General features: G+C 46.9%; 1 protein-coding gene across 1 annotated transcript in view; it reads left to right on the top strand.

The window, feature by feature from the left end:
* Positions 1–15,085, top strand: part of LOC118359729 (intermembrane lipid transfer protein VPS13D) — a 64,934-nt gene that overhangs the window by 14,268 nt on the left and 35,581 nt on the right. The window contains 27 exon segments of the mRNA XM_035738382.2: positions 24–178; positions 398–658; positions 661–1,503; positions 1,639–1,729; positions 1,926–2,052; positions 2,197–2,377; positions 3,085–3,267; positions 4,784–4,973; positions 5,102–5,318; positions 5,625–5,796; positions 5,931–6,049; positions 6,204–6,428; positions 7,025–7,299; positions 7,466–7,599; positions 7,846–8,001; positions 8,235–8,442; positions 8,683–8,757; positions 8,877–9,080; positions 9,365–9,454; positions 9,623–9,763; positions 10,324–10,452; positions 11,325–11,399; positions 12,650–12,755; positions 12,848–13,000; positions 13,266–13,401; positions 13,558–13,605; positions 14,891–15,041. Coding sequence (XP_035594275.2) covers positions 24–178; positions 398–658; positions 661–1,503; positions 1,639–1,729; positions 1,926–2,052; positions 2,197–2,377; positions 3,085–3,267; positions 4,784–4,973; positions 5,102–5,318; positions 5,625–5,796; positions 5,931–6,049; positions 6,204–6,428; positions 7,025–7,299; positions 7,466–7,599; positions 7,846–8,001; positions 8,235–8,442; positions 8,683–8,757; positions 8,877–9,080; positions 9,365–9,454; positions 9,623–9,763; positions 10,324–10,452; positions 11,325–11,399; positions 12,650–12,755; positions 12,848–13,000; positions 13,266–13,401; positions 13,558–13,605; positions 14,891–15,041 — 4,845 coding nt within the window.

The following is a 15,085-nucleotide window of genomic DNA, read 5'->3' as shown; positions in this document are numbered from 1 at the left end:
TCCCACTTTTCTCTCTCTCTCAGCCTTCCATATTCTGAAAGACACCACCATTCAGTTCACCCTGGAGAAAGTTCCTCCCATTGATGAGGATACCCAGTTCACCTTCCTAACCACAGACGAGCCCTATAACAGCACAGGGTTACTTCGGGTGGAGGGCAAGTTTGTCAACGCAGTACAGGTATACTTTTCTCACATTTGTGACTTACTGCTCATCTCAAATGTATTTTCTTTGCGTCTTTGACTGAATCAAATGACCCGAGTAGAATTAAATGTTTTAAATATTTTTAAATATAGATATTAAATATTTTCTGTTGTATTTTATATTGCAATGAGGGTAGTTTGCAAATGTTTACTGTCTATTTTGTTTTTAGATGATGTTTTGACTTTGTGCTCTCAGGTGTTCCTGGCCAAGCCTGTGTATGAGCAGGTTCTACAGACACTGGATAACCTTCCCCTCACTGAGCCCCAGAGATTGACGCCCAGCCAGCCTCCCACCCCACCGCCCCCCACCCCCTCCTCCACCAAACCCCACCGCTTCCCAGATCCCCAGGGTGGGCTCTTTGCCCGGGACCCCCGCTCATCGGCCTCTCCTACGCCTCCCTGTCCAACTCGCTGTCGTCCCCCAAGCCCCTGCAATCCCACAGTCCCCCGATGCAGACGCTCTCCTTCACCCAGGTCAGGGCCACCTTCAGGGTGGCAGAGCTCCAGGTGCAGCTGAGTGCTGACCTCAGCCAGGGTTCCCAGGGGCTGGTCAGCCTGCGCTTCCAGGACCTGGAGGGAGACTTTATCAAAGACCACCCCAACTGCCTGTCTGTCCAGCTCACGTTGCGCTCCCTCCTCATGGAGGACCTCCTGGAGCAGAACCCCGAGTCCAAGTACAAGCACCTAATGGTTTCCAGGGGTGCTCCCAAGCCCTCCACATTCAGCCCCAAGGAATACCTGTCCCAGTCGTGCCCATCGGCCTCCAACGCCCTCTACCCTGAGATGCCCCGCTCGCTGCCTGCCCACATGGAGGAGGCCCAGAACGTCTTCCAGCTGTACCAGAGACACCCCAGCACCCCGTCGGCCGCCAACCGTAAGAGCGGACCCAAGAAGGACCCTGCCTGCCCCAGCACCCCACCGCCCTCCCCCACCCGCAATACCCCTTCACCCCACCCTCCGCCCTCCGACTTTGACGAGTCTCTTGTTCACATCAACTTGCTGCTGGTGGACCCGCGCCACCCAGAGTTCCAGAGCCGATACGGTGGCGTGGGGCGGAGCATCGACGTGGACTTCAACTGTCTGGATGTGCTGATCACGCTGCAAACATGGGTGGTCATCCTGGACTTCTTCGGGATCGGCTCCACGGCCAACAACCACGCAGTCAAGGTGCCCTTCCCCCAGCAGCCTATGCCGGGACATCCTCTGTTCCAGCCTGGGAACCCACACAAGCAGGGGGACATGTACCCAGACCTCAGCCAGGAAGAAGTTGCTGAGGTGGTCAACACTAAACTGGATCTCAAGGTACAGTACTCACAGCAGCAGCAATGAAGACGCATCGACATGGCTTTTCGGTGATGTAGTGAGAGTTACAAGAAATCAAAATAAATATAAGTACAATGGTGAGCATGAATACATTTACCATGTTTTCCTCCTCAGGTCCATGCGCTTGCTCTTGTGCTAAACAAGAAAACCAATGAGCTTGCTAAAGCTAGCGTCTCCAAACTGTCTGCCCACTGGGAAATGATTGGTAGGTAATCAACTTAATGTTGCACTTAGATGTCAACAGTTTAATCATAGCAATTGAAAAAATGCTTGTATGAATATAATACAATATCAATCATGGTACATTCATATGAAGTATTTAAATTATGGTTTGTTGTATCACACTGTTGAAGAACAATGAGTTTGCATCTCATGCAGTGTGATGTCATCCTATATTTCAGATGGCGACCTAGCATTGCAGGGTAGTCTTGGAAGCCTGTCTCTGAGTGACCTGACCCCACATGGTGACCTCTACAGGGAGCGCTTCACCACGCGAGGCGGAGAGGCCCTTGTCTTCAACATACACAAGTAGGCTAGGTTTTCTTTCTACAGGAATCACTTCCCTACAGCTACATTAGCTTGACAGCTAGCTCTGGTCTTTGACAAAGAAATAGACCTTAATTTTCTCATTGTTTTAACACTGCATCTCACTGACTAGTGGTGTCTCTACAGATATGGGGATCCTGACCCCTGGCTTGAGCGGGAGTGTGACATGAAGGTGTCTCTGCAGATGGCCTCGGTGCAGTATGTCCACACGCAGCGCTTCCAGGCCGAGGTTGTGGCCTTCATTCAGCACTTTACTCAGCTGCAGGATGTCCTGGGCAGGCAGAGAGCCGCAATGGAGGGCCAGGCTGTGAGTACGGCCTTCGGGTCCACTCTGCTTTTCAGTTTCAAGCTGTAGTGTTCCTCAAGGCTGTGTCCGTGATCCACTACTGTTGTCATTATATATGCTACCTCTTGGGGATTTGAAAACATTGTCAACTTTCACTGCTTCTTAGACCATACACAGCTGTACATTTAGATGAAACATAGCTAATTGAACTGTAGTGTCTACCCTGGCGTTATGGCATTCCGTCGTACCCCCTGCCAACTAAGATGGCTGCAGGTAACCCAGGGAGTTGTCACCTGCTGTCACCGTCAGGTTGACCTTGGGTCACCTCAAGACAATATGGCCGTCTCTGTTGCGATCAGACTGGACACTGAGCACCATGTCTGGCCTGCTTGTTAAATCCCAACTGACATATGGTACAAGGCACTGCTTTGGACCAGCACACCAGGAGGCATCCAATCTCTCAAGTTGTCATTTATATGCCTCAACATGTATTTTAGATTCAAAGTATCTGAAGAAACAATTTATATATTTTTTTGTAATTGTAATTAATGTAATGAATATTTGGATTGTCCTTTAGCACTTTTACACCTGGTCAGCAGAGACGAGTGTGTAGTATTCAATCCCCTATCCATTTGATCCTAGGAAAATACCAGTCTACCTTAATGTCATTAGCAGAAGCTAAAAAAAGACAACCACCCCCTCACTTATTCCTGCCTCCTTCCCCACAGGTTCGTGAGCGACCTCAGCGGGCCTCCCGTGTGCTGCTGGACATCGAGGCGGGCGCCCCCGTGCTGCTCATCCCCGAGAGCTCGCGCTCGCCGCGCCTCATTGTTGCCAACCTGGGCCAGCTGCGCGTCCATAACTCTTTCCTGCCGGCTGGCACCCATGGTACCTTCTCACTCAGAGACAAGGTAGAGAAACTTACCATGGCCCATACCTTTTTCCCCTCTCTGGTGAGTCCTGACAGCGTGTCTACCGGTCACCCACATCCCTGCTACTGGACTAATATGGTCGTATTTATGAAGCATTTTACATTACTACATGTTTTCATATGACAAATGTGATGCAATGATTTATAACATTTTATAGGCCGATATGATACCTGTTTGAAATGTGATTTTGAAATGGCATCCATACTTGTCATCATTGTTTGGCTGCAGAATCGTCGACCACAAACATTCTCCAGTAACAATGCTCATTAAGCAAGGGTTGCTTTTTTGATGCCACTTTTCTTTATCCTCCATCAGACTTTGAATGAGGTGTGATGTTTGCTGGCGCCTACGTTGTATATTCAGCGTTTGTGGTACAATACGTACTTGCATTGTTGTTGTGCGCTCCAGCCTGATGTCTCTTTACTAGTGACATTCAAATGGAAAATGCTTTATGAATACAGGCCTCTCTGAGTTTTTAATTGAGCATGAGAACGTGGCCACTAAATACTAGCACTGTATGAGGAAATAGTTTTGTATACTTAACTCGTACTAACTTTAGTTGTTTTCTTAACTCTCATAGTAATGACTGCTTCAGGTGGAGTTTGATGTGGTAGCATAGTGTTTCATCACCATTTTGCATTTTTTGTTTTGTGAAGAATTTGATATTGCATGCTAATTCGTACAAGGACCCTTCCCACTACAAGGTACAAGGACATGTTTTTGGTGTGCTGCTTGGTTTGAGGTGTGAACCGTCTGCCCTCTATCTCAGATGGTTTTTCTGTGGACTTTCAGGGTCTTTGTGTGTTTTCTATCCTGAACCACTTGGATCAATTGCCTGGGTGTTTTTTTTAAATATATTTGTGTATTTATTCAGTGGTTTCCTGGTCATTTACTTAAATGGGCAATCAGCAGATGCTACATACATTTTTGGATTTAAAGTATAAATGTAATTCTATGTACACATTGATTCTTGAAAAATATAACTTATGAATGCATCATTAGCTTAGTTCAACTGTCGTACCCCATTAGAACCCAAAATATAAGCTTGTTTTTAAACAAAGTAAATGTTTTCAAATAAAGTGAATGTAAAAAAATATATATTTTTTTAAACTATATAGCCTCAACATGGCTAAAACTATAATTGTGATATCATGGATGGTCAGTCCTTGCATCCATAGCTCTGTCTATGAATTTGAAAGTGGTTTCATTTATCTAGCCACATCACTCAGCTTTTTATAGAAACAGGGCCAGGGAGATGGCTTTGTTATTGTTTCAACTGCTGATTGCCGCTTTAAAGTGATTTTTCAAATTCACTGTTTAGGCTGGGAAGAGCAATTGCAGCAGTTCCTTCTGACACTATGATAGAGGAACATTAGCTAAGTTGTCGTGCGAATTAGGTTTTGTCAGATGTGAAATAATAAGAGAAGGTTAATGTCAATGGTTCTTTCAGATGTTACAGTGTACGTTCATTAAGCAGTTCACCGTTCTTCCTAAGGATCGTGTGAGGGACAGCCAGTCACAGACTGGACCAGCAACGATTAGTGAGGAGGAGTCACCTGAGAAGCCCAAAACCTCCTCTAGCAACACCTCCACCCCTGCATCCTTTGGTTTCACCCTGGGAAGGCCCCAGGCCCAGCCCGCTGCTGGGAGGATCCCTGGCGAGGATGACCCACCCTTCATCCTGGGTGAGCCCAGTGACCACTAAACTCATATATTCTCTGCAAATGTGTATGAATCGCTGTACTTCAAGTCAATAAATAAATACTTGAAATTAATATTCAGAATAAGCTTCTTGATGTGTGTGTGTTCCCAGAGGATCATGTGTGTCTGCTGGACTGCATAGCCTTGGACCTTCAGGAGATGGACATCTTTGCTGCGGAGCGTCTGCCCTGCCAGCCTTGGGACAGCGCCGCAGGGAAGCAGCCTGACTCAGACCTGGTCTTCCCCTCCTACTCGGTCCGCCGCACCGCCGCATCTCTGCTCAAGGAGCGCTGCCACCTCAAACTCAAAGTGGAGCGCAACCTGGACAGGTGAGCCTAATATGAAGGATGGGCACTAATAGACATTGTTGGGCTTGCTTCAGCAACAACAATACTGTTCTCTTGCTTACATAATTGTTACCCACTGGGCAAAACTTGTGTCATTTCAACCATTTTTGTCTGTGGGTTAATGGATCTCTCAATGAGTTAAACTGACTATCTTTGTTGTATGTGTTTGAATGTTGCTGGTAACTATTGATTAATAATAGTTGTTCCTGTATGCTGATGACTTTTCCAAGTGGACAAAAAAAAAGATAGTATTGATTGGTGGATTTGACTGAATTATTGATTGATTAGTGCGCTGAGCCATACGGTACCAGACATGTCCATCCACGGCAGCCTGTCCTCAGTACACTGCTCCCTGGACCTTGAGCGCTACCAGCTGATCCGAGGCCTGTTGGACAACAACCTAGGAGAGCCTGTTGAGGAGTTCCTCCGCCCGTACAACCTGCAGGACCCCAGCAACTATGTGAGTACGCATACACGTACACACGCATACGCATACTCTCTGCAATGTGGCTGACTGCCAATTCTATACTTTTAATTGACTAACAATGTTCTTCTGAGAGTGATTCTTCTGAGTGACTTCATGTGTTTCCCCAGACGGTGTTGAGTGGTGATGTGTACACCAGCCTGTCCGTCCTGGTGGACATGATGAACGTCAGCCTGGAGTTGCTGGACAGCCCCAACGCCACGGGACGGAAACCATGCTCACTAGCCAGGTTGATATTAACGCTTCATTTTGAGCATGAGGAGATATCAAATGTTTTCTGTGTATTTACTTTTGCCAATTGGTTTGGGTTCATTTCAATTCAGGAAGTAAACGGACAATCCAAATCCGGTGTTCCTCACTAGCGCTCCTCTCCTTATCTGCAGGTTTGATTTCATGAAGTCTAAGCTGTTGTTTGAGAGTTTCTCCAACGGCTCCAAGTCGGTGAATCTGGTGTCTCACTCCCTCTTGGCATATGACACCCGTTACACCGGGCCTGGCATGGACGTAGGCAGCAGTGGCAGGGGCAAGCACAATGTTTTCGACTGCATCCTGCAGCCCTCCAAGACGGGCACCAACCGGGCCACACTCCAGCTGGAGCTGCATTACAGGTGCGGATAACATTTTGAAGTTGTAACATGTATGCAGAAAATAGCAGGGGTCCAAGCACAGAGCCTTATGACATGCCAAATACAAAGTCTGTGCCTATATTGGCAAATCTAAAATTACATAGGTAATAAGGTGCCATTTTGGACACGGTCATGGCCCTTTAAAAGCGCTGCTTGGTCAATCCGACGTCTGCATTGGCAGTACAGCATTTACAATGATACGGCCTCTGCAGAAGTCAGGACATTCATACTTCTCGCGCCTTGCGGAGCAGCGCAGCGCTTGTGATGGAAGTTGTCAAGGAAATGAACTTGTGTTTATATTGGACCTCCCACCCTCACCTACCGACACCCGACCATGTCAATATGGAGCTATACGGAGCCCTCCGCATTGTTCCAAAATTTGAGAGGGGGACGTCGATGTGGTACGGAGCTCAATTTGGCCTCAGCGTGCCTCTGAAGGCGCTGCGATTGTCACACCATCCATGCGGCGCCTCCGACCACATTTTCGGTTCAAGCATGAATTGGCTCTTAGGCCTGACGTAGACAGACACACAGACCCACATTTACTAATCATTATCTTCTCCTTTCTCTCCTGTCAGGTCCACAAGAGACTCGTCCTGTTTCACCATTGTCCTCAACAACCTGCGTGTTTTCCTCATCTTTGATTGGCTCCAGCTGGTTCGGGACTTCCTGCGCATGCCCATTGAGAAGGGGGCAGATGGTGCGCCTCGCCAGCGCTGGCCCAGTGGCAGCAGTGACACAGAAACCACAGGTGCCGTCATGCCCAAGACAGTCAAGAGCGGCGTGGTCACCAAGAGGTCCACTGTGCCCGTCATGCAGGATCGGTACCTGGAAGTCAAGATCAACGTGACAGGTGAGGAGCTACAGCAGGCAGACTCAGATATTGGCAAGCACAGATATCATTTGAATTGTCTCTCATAGTCGTGATGTTTCTTATGCTGCGTTGTCACCACTAGTTAATGACTGTAATCTCAAAAATAGACATAATGATAATACATAAAATACATGTTTTGTCCAAGGTACTGAGTTTGTGGTGGTTGAGGACTCGTCTTGTCTGGACACCAATGCCGTCATTCTGAAGGGCACTACTGTACTCACCTACAAACCCCGTCTGCTGGACAGACCATTCTCTGGCAGCCTGGCCGGCATTGAGGTGACTGACCACTACTTTCACACCTATGTCCTGAAACCACTGGACGACTAACCCAATACAGAGCCCTATGTCAGTTTGAGTTAGACCCATATTCAAATTGACACAAACTATGTTCCATAGAGTTAGAGGGTACAGAAGCTGTCACAGAAGTGATCATGCCAAAGTTGGGGGGTGCGACCTCTTTCCAACTCTTACTCTCTACACAAGGCTGTTTTGTCATGTTGGTGTCTTCCTGTCCATGTCCAGGTGTTCTCCTGTCGGCTTGGCAGTGAGCAGGAGACAGCCCTGTCCATCATCGACCCTGTCAATGTGCAGGTGGAGCTGTGTGGCAGTCCCACCTACCAGAGCAGCTCTGGCCTGCTAGACGCCTTCAACATGGCAGACTTTCCGCCTTTACTGGAGGTCAGGGTTCAGTCAGGGGTGGGGATGGGGGGGGGGTGTAATGTTCAGTAGGTACTAAATGGGAGAACACATTTGCTGAAAGTCCATTGAAAGCACGTGTTTTTATTCTCTGTTTCGACACATTTTGTGCCTAGTTACTGAACGTAACCCAGGTTTATTGGAGAGAAAAAAAAACACTTAGAACACTTTTTGTGATCATGCAAAATGTCAATGGGTCTCTGTTGTCTTCACAGATCCAGTTCCCTGCTTTGGACATCCGGCTTTCTTACAACGACGTTCAGCTCTTCTTGGCTATCGCCAAATCTATCCCCACCGCCGGCTCTCCCGGGCCCAGCGACACTGCCGAAGGCACCCAGGCCCTTGTAGTACCATCCACAGCCAACCAGGACCCCTCCAGCTCCCAGAAAGACAACTTCAGGCACAAGACCAAGGCCCTACTAGGTATGTCACCTCAGAGGCCTACAGGGGTGTAGTTGAGTTATATGGTGAATAGCGTTTACGTAGCTATTATATTAGAAAAGTCATGTTAACATTTATTTTTCTTTACCACTGGCTCTGTGATTGTTCTTGACCCATGAGTGTTGACCTCACAAGCTGTAATAACTCAGGTATAATAATAAAAGATACGTAGCACAGCTTGTTACCATAAACCTGGTATGATGTGATATGTTTTGTCTTCAGAGGGCCAGCTGACTCGGCTACAGGATCTAGGCTTTAGGAAGGAGGACTGCAAACGAGCCCTGGTCCAGAGCAAAGGTGAGGAGGCTCTAGCTACAATTTTCTAACAATGTCACATCTCCTCCCACTAGGAATGGAATGTGGCCACGCTTTTCATACACGGTATGGACTTGACCACCTTGTCTGTCCCCTCCCAGGCCAACTGGACCAGGCTGCCACATGGCTGCTGGAGAATGCAGAGACCATGGTGGGTCAGGCCCGGGGCAGAGCAGACCCGGACTCGGCCAGCCACTCGTCCCACCCTTTGTCCGGGGTGGAGATCAAGGCGGAGAGCGTGTGTATCTGCTTCATCGACGACTGTCTCGACTGTGATGTCCCGCTGGCCGAGTTCACTTTCTCACGTCAGTTTGAGCACCTTGCCCTTCATATATGTGGAAGGAAATCCCCTTTTCATGTCATTTCCACTGTGTGTTTTGGGAGTTTGGATGAAAGCAAAAGACAGAAGCTGGAACATTCACCTTTCTTAAAACTTGTTCTATAGCTACTTAATATACAGATAACATGCATACTGATAGTGTGTGTAATATAATGTAGGTGGTACATACTATAGTCAGTGTTAATACTATAAGGTAACAACAATGTAATGTCATCTGGGAGCTCATTCTCCTTTTAACTCCTATGGCAGGGCTGTATGTGCTGCAGCGGATCGGCTCGACCCAGGAGGGCAACGGCAGCTTCACTTTGTCAGGGGACTACTACAACAGAGAACTGTCAGGTGAGCTGCTGGAGATGACCGTCTGGGGGCCAGTCAGTCACAACATTTAGCTGTAACCCAGAGCCAAACGATCCTGTAATGATCTGAACTGTTGTTCCATTGTATGTTTCTCTCTGTTCCTATCCATATCTCTGTGTTTATGGCTGTGTTCATGTTCACGTGTGTCAGGTTGGGAGCCCTTCATCGAGCCCTGGCCCTGTTTCCTGACTTGGCAGCAGCAGGCTGCAGGGCGCCTCCACCCACCACGCCTCAAGATGGGCATCCGTGCCAAGCAGAGACTGGATGTCAACATCACCTCTGTCCTCCTGGGTATGAATTGCGCTCCCCACTATTTGGACACCGGAAGCATTTGACATGGCACCCTATTCCCTACGTCGTGCACTACTTTTGACAGGGTCCCACGGGTCTCTGGTATAAAGTAATGCGCTATGTAGTGAAAGGGTGCCTTTTTGGATGCGTCTTTGACTTCTTCACACCATGTTTAACTAAAGGGTTTTAGCCCCGGATATATACTGAACAAAAATATAAACGCAACATGTAAAGTTTTGGGACAACATTCCACAATCAACAGCCTGATGAACTCTGCGAAGGAGATGTGTCGTGCTGCATGAGGCAAATGGTGGTCACACCAGATACTGACTGGTTTTCTGATTCACACCCCTACTTTTTTGTTTATTAGTTATCTGTGACCAACATACCACCAATTCCAATATGAAGCGTAACTCAGTAAAATATTTTAAATTGTTGTATGTTGCGTTTATATTTTTGTTCAGTGTATTTAAGCCAGAGACCGAGTGGTCTGTAATGGTGGCCTTGTATGGATTTGAGTGTCCTCCTCACCTTGCTACCACCCTCTCCTGGCCACACAGAGCAGTACAGCCTCACCAAGAGCTCCTGGCTGGCTGACTACTGCAAGGAAGAGGAGCAGCAGCCTCCCCAGGCATCGGCAGCCCTATCCTGGATGGGTTCCTCAGTGGACCCCCCCTGTTTCGGACAGAGTGAGTACTGTTTCCCCCAAGTTTACTTTCTCTCATACACACACACCATTCACACAGCTGACATACTCTATAACATCTGTACAGTTACATATGAAACCACATACTGGTATGCACACATGCGCGTATCACTTGTTATGGGCTAGAAATAGCCACAGTAGAAAAAAGTAGGGCCCTCAATTGCTCCAGCACATATCAAACGCTAGTGAGTACTGACGACAATCTTATCGAATATACTGTAAATATGTGTTGGGAGTATTTGATTGTATGTTTCACACTTTATTCTGTAATAATGTTTAGGTAATACCAGAATATCTTTGCTACTGTATCACATGTCATTATGTGCAGATTAAGATTACACTGATTGAGAGGGACTTTTTGACAACGCAAACTTTACACGGATGCTTTGGAAATCTGCCTGAATAATCGCTGCCTTCGCATGGTTATTGCACAATTGGAGAGTTTGAAGATTACAAACACATTTCCTTCGCCTTGTCAAATGGTGTATTAAGAGTTAACTCACTCCATGTTTCTATCAAAACTTTTGAACTCTTTACTTGAACCCTCCGCCCTGGGCCTAGATAAATCTATCGTGTCTAAATTATGCTAACTAGTTGTAAAGACTGTTTACGACATGTTTTATCGCCTAATTATGACAGTGTTGTACCACCTTAGGGTGGGAGGGTTTCAAATCAAAGTTAGATTTCTGTTTATTGAGCTCTGATCCAGGTCTATTGATTGGTGGTATAAAATAAAACACACTTGGTCATGGTGGGTTTAAAAAAAATAATCCTCCCATCCTGACCTTTGTCCTCTCTCCTGACCCCTTGCATGTCTCTCTCCTCTCTGTGGTAACTGTCTCTCTCTGCTGTCAGGTGTCCCTCTTGCCCACCTTAGAACTAGGAGCACAGCCAGCTTGACTTGCCTTGAGCAGCAGATTCTCTCCAGAGGTACAGTCCAAAGACCATAGGTCAGATAGGCAGCAGTTGGCCTCCACCAAGGAAATAGAATTACTAGAATGGGGATCCTTAAGTAGAATGGGTGGATCGGTGGTCAGAAGCGGTATTTGTAATTCTATTTCTATGGTCTCCAAACCATGGGGTCATCATCGCTATCCTTACTTAAGTGCAACGTTAATGCAAAGGGACTCGGTTGGTAGAGCATGGCGCTTGCAATGCCAGGGTTGTGGGTTTGAGTCCCACGGGGGACCAGCACAAAATAAAACTATGAAAATACATACACTTACTCTACGTCGCTCTGGATAAAAGCATCTGCTAAAATACTAACATGCTAAATTACTAACATTACTAAAATGTAGAGTGTTTTGAGTAACACAAATGTTTCACTATCTTGTAACAATATTGGCAAATTTGTCCAAAGTTAAACTAATGTCAGTATAATCAGCGTCTTCAGGGATAGAATTGAATTGATCCATAATCCAACAGTGATTAGCAACTTGGACGCTAACGATGCACTTTTAAGTAGGATTTACCGATGAAGGTGACGCCCCCCCATGTTAGGACAGAGCCATTGTGTCTCGTCCCAGAGTCATGTTAGATTAGTAGCATATTCTCAGTGTCACACTTTCCTTTGTGTATTCTCTGTCTCATGTTGTCTCACCTCCCCCATTCAATATCAATCTATAGAAATCCAATCCATTGTGATTATTGTTTACTATTATTATTTACCTCTGAGTAACCAAGCTTAAAAGAGCATGCTCTGTCAATGTGAACCGTTGCTATATCTCATCTGTGCATCCTCCTCCCATCTTTATTTGAATGAGTATCGTTGTGGTAGGTATGGTCATGTTGTTAGCCTCCACCGTGGAACCATCTGTATAACACATGATTGAAAACTGACATTCGGAAATCCATGCTGACATTTGGAATGGGATTAATGATGTTGTGCATTAACTTTGGAAGCATCCAATGAATGGCATTTTGATGTGGATATCTGCATCTCATTTTTAAAAAGCCATTGTTTTTGTCATTGTTTTATATCATTTCAAATGCAATAGACAGAAATTCAAAAACATTCCATGAAAAATATGTTTTATATTCCAGAGAACCCAATATATTCTTTAGTATATTGAATATATTTTTCAAGTAACTGTGAGGAAAGTGGTTGACAGTTTGAAGTGTAGTTATAGGGCCCGTTCCTTAGTAAAGAATACCTCTCTTGTCTCTTGCCTGCTTTATAGCCGACGTGAAGCTGTCCAAGCGGAGGCAGCCGTTTGTACCCTATGCCCTGCGCAATCACACGGGATGTACCATGTGGTTCGCCACCCTCACCACCACCCCTACAAGGTCAGTGGAGTAGAGTCTTCCCATTGATAATGTCATGTTGCTGAGTCTACCTTAAAAAATGTTGGTAACCAGAGTGCTCCATTTGCCCACAGGGTGGCGCTGTCTCACAGTGGCAGTGCGGACTCCATATCCCACGTCCACGGCCCAGGCACAGATGACACCCACAATGTCAGCCAGTGGCGAGAGGTGCTGCCCGGAGAGGAGATTCCCTTTGAATTTGAAGCTCGAGAGAAACTCAGGCATAGGTATGGTTTCTGGTGCGTCACCGTTATTTCCGTATAGGGATTAAGACCTAAAAGGAAGAACAAGAAAGTTCAAGGACGAGTGAATAAGACTTTAAACTGGTGATCACACACCGATTCATAATTCATGCCAATCTGGGGAACTAACTACCTTGCACTGACTATAATCCCTCCGGATAAGAGCGTCTGCTATATTATTAAAATGTAAAAATCAATACAAACTGAGATCTGTGTATTCTGAACGGTTGGTTATTGTGTTTCTCTGCAGACACACGCATGAGCTGAAGCTACATCAGCTGTTGGTGCGTGTGGGGGGCTGGGAGCAGGTCAAACCCGTGTCCGTGGACAAAGTGGGTGTGTTCTTCCGCTACGCCGCCCCCGACCGCAACAATCCCTCTAACACGGTGAGTCTTCAGATCAAAGGTCAAGAGAGGTGGTCTTACTTGGCTATTAAATAAAATACAGCTGTATAGTTTACTCCAACACTGCTCTCACATGTTTCCTATATGTCACTAGCATTATGCTGCTTATTGTTTGTGATATTTCTTTACATTTTCTAGGTGGGCAGCCCTGTCAGCAGGACCAACATCATACACCCTCATGTCTATGTAGGTGTGCTTTCAATCACACTTCTATAAGCCAGTACTTTCCCCCTTTTATTCCCTGTTAGGATATGTCTGGGGTTCTAGGCTCTGATATGTCTGTGGGTCTAGGCTCTGATATGTCTGTGGGTCTAGGCTCTGATATGTCTGGGGTTCTAGGCTCTGATATGTCTGGGGTTCTAGGCTCTGATATGTCTGGGGTTCTAGGCTCTGATATGTCTGGGGTTCTAGGCTCTGATATGTCTGGGGTTCTAGGCTCTGATATGTCTGGGGTTCTAGGCTCTGATATGTCTGTGGGTCTAGGCTCTGATATGTCTGGGGTTCTAGGCTCTGATATGTCTGGGGTTCTAGGCTCTGATATGTCTGGGGTTCTAGGCTCTATGTCTGGGGTTCTAGGCTCTGATATGTCTGGGGTTCTAGGCTCTGATATGTCTGGGGTTCTAGGCTCTGATATGTCTGGGGTTCTAGGCTCTGGGGTTCTAGGCTCTGATATGTCTGGGGTTCTAGGCTCTGATATGTCTGTGGGTCTAGGCTCTGATATGTCTGTGGGTCTAGGCTCTGATATGTCTGTGGGTCTAGGCTCTGATATGTCTGGGGTTCTAGGCTCTGATATGTCTGTGGGTCTAGGCTCTGATATGTCTGTGGGTCTAGGCTCTATGTCTGGGGTTCTAGGCTCTGATATGTCTGTGGGTCTAGGCTCTGATATGTCTGGGGTTCTAGGCTCTGATATGTCTGGGGTTCTAGGCTCTGTCTGGGGTTCTAAGCTCTGATATGTCTGTGGGTCTAGGCTCTGATATGTCTGTGGGTCTAGGCTCTGATATGTCTGTGGGTCTAGGCTCTGATATGTCTGTGGGTCTAGGCTCTGATATGTCTGTGGGTCTAGGCTCTGATATGTCTGTGGGTCTAGGCTCTGATATGTCTGTGGGTCTAGGCTCTGATATGTCTGTGGGTCTAGGCTCTGATATGTCTGTGGGTCTAGGCTCTGATATGTCTGTGGGTCTAGGCTCTGATATGTCTGTGGGTCTAGGCTCTGATATGTCTGGGGTTCTAGGCTCTGATATGTCTGGGGTTCTAGGCTCTGATATGTCTGGGGTTCTAGGCTCTGATATGTCTGGGGTTCTAGGCTCTGATATGTCTGGGGTTCTAGGCTCTGATATGTCTGGGGTTCTAGGCTCTGATATGTCTGTGGGTCTAGGCTCTGATATGTCTGTGGGTCTAGGCTCTGATATGTCTGTGGGTCTAGGCTCTGATATGTCTGTGGGTCTAGGCTCTGATATGTCTGTGGTTGTAGTTCTCAGCTCTGCCGCCGGTGCGCGTGGTCTTCTCGATCACCATGGAGGGTAGTGCCCGGAAGGTGATCACAGTCCGTTCAGCCCTCATGGTCAAGAACCGCCTGGAAGTCCCCATGGAGGTGCGACTGGACAGCCCCTCAGCACCAGACAGTGAGTCACCCCAATGATATATCATGGTTCACCCTCACACTGGG

This window comes from Oncorhynchus keta, chromosome 27 (genome assembly GCF_023373465.1).
Source record: "Oncorhynchus keta strain PuntledgeMale-10-30-2019 chromosome 27, Oket_V2, whole genome shotgun sequence".
Lineage (NCBI taxonomy): Eukaryota > Metazoa > Chordata > Actinopteri > Salmoniformes > Salmonidae > Oncorhynchus > Oncorhynchus keta.
This window is presented reverse-complemented; position numbering and strand designations above follow the sequence as displayed.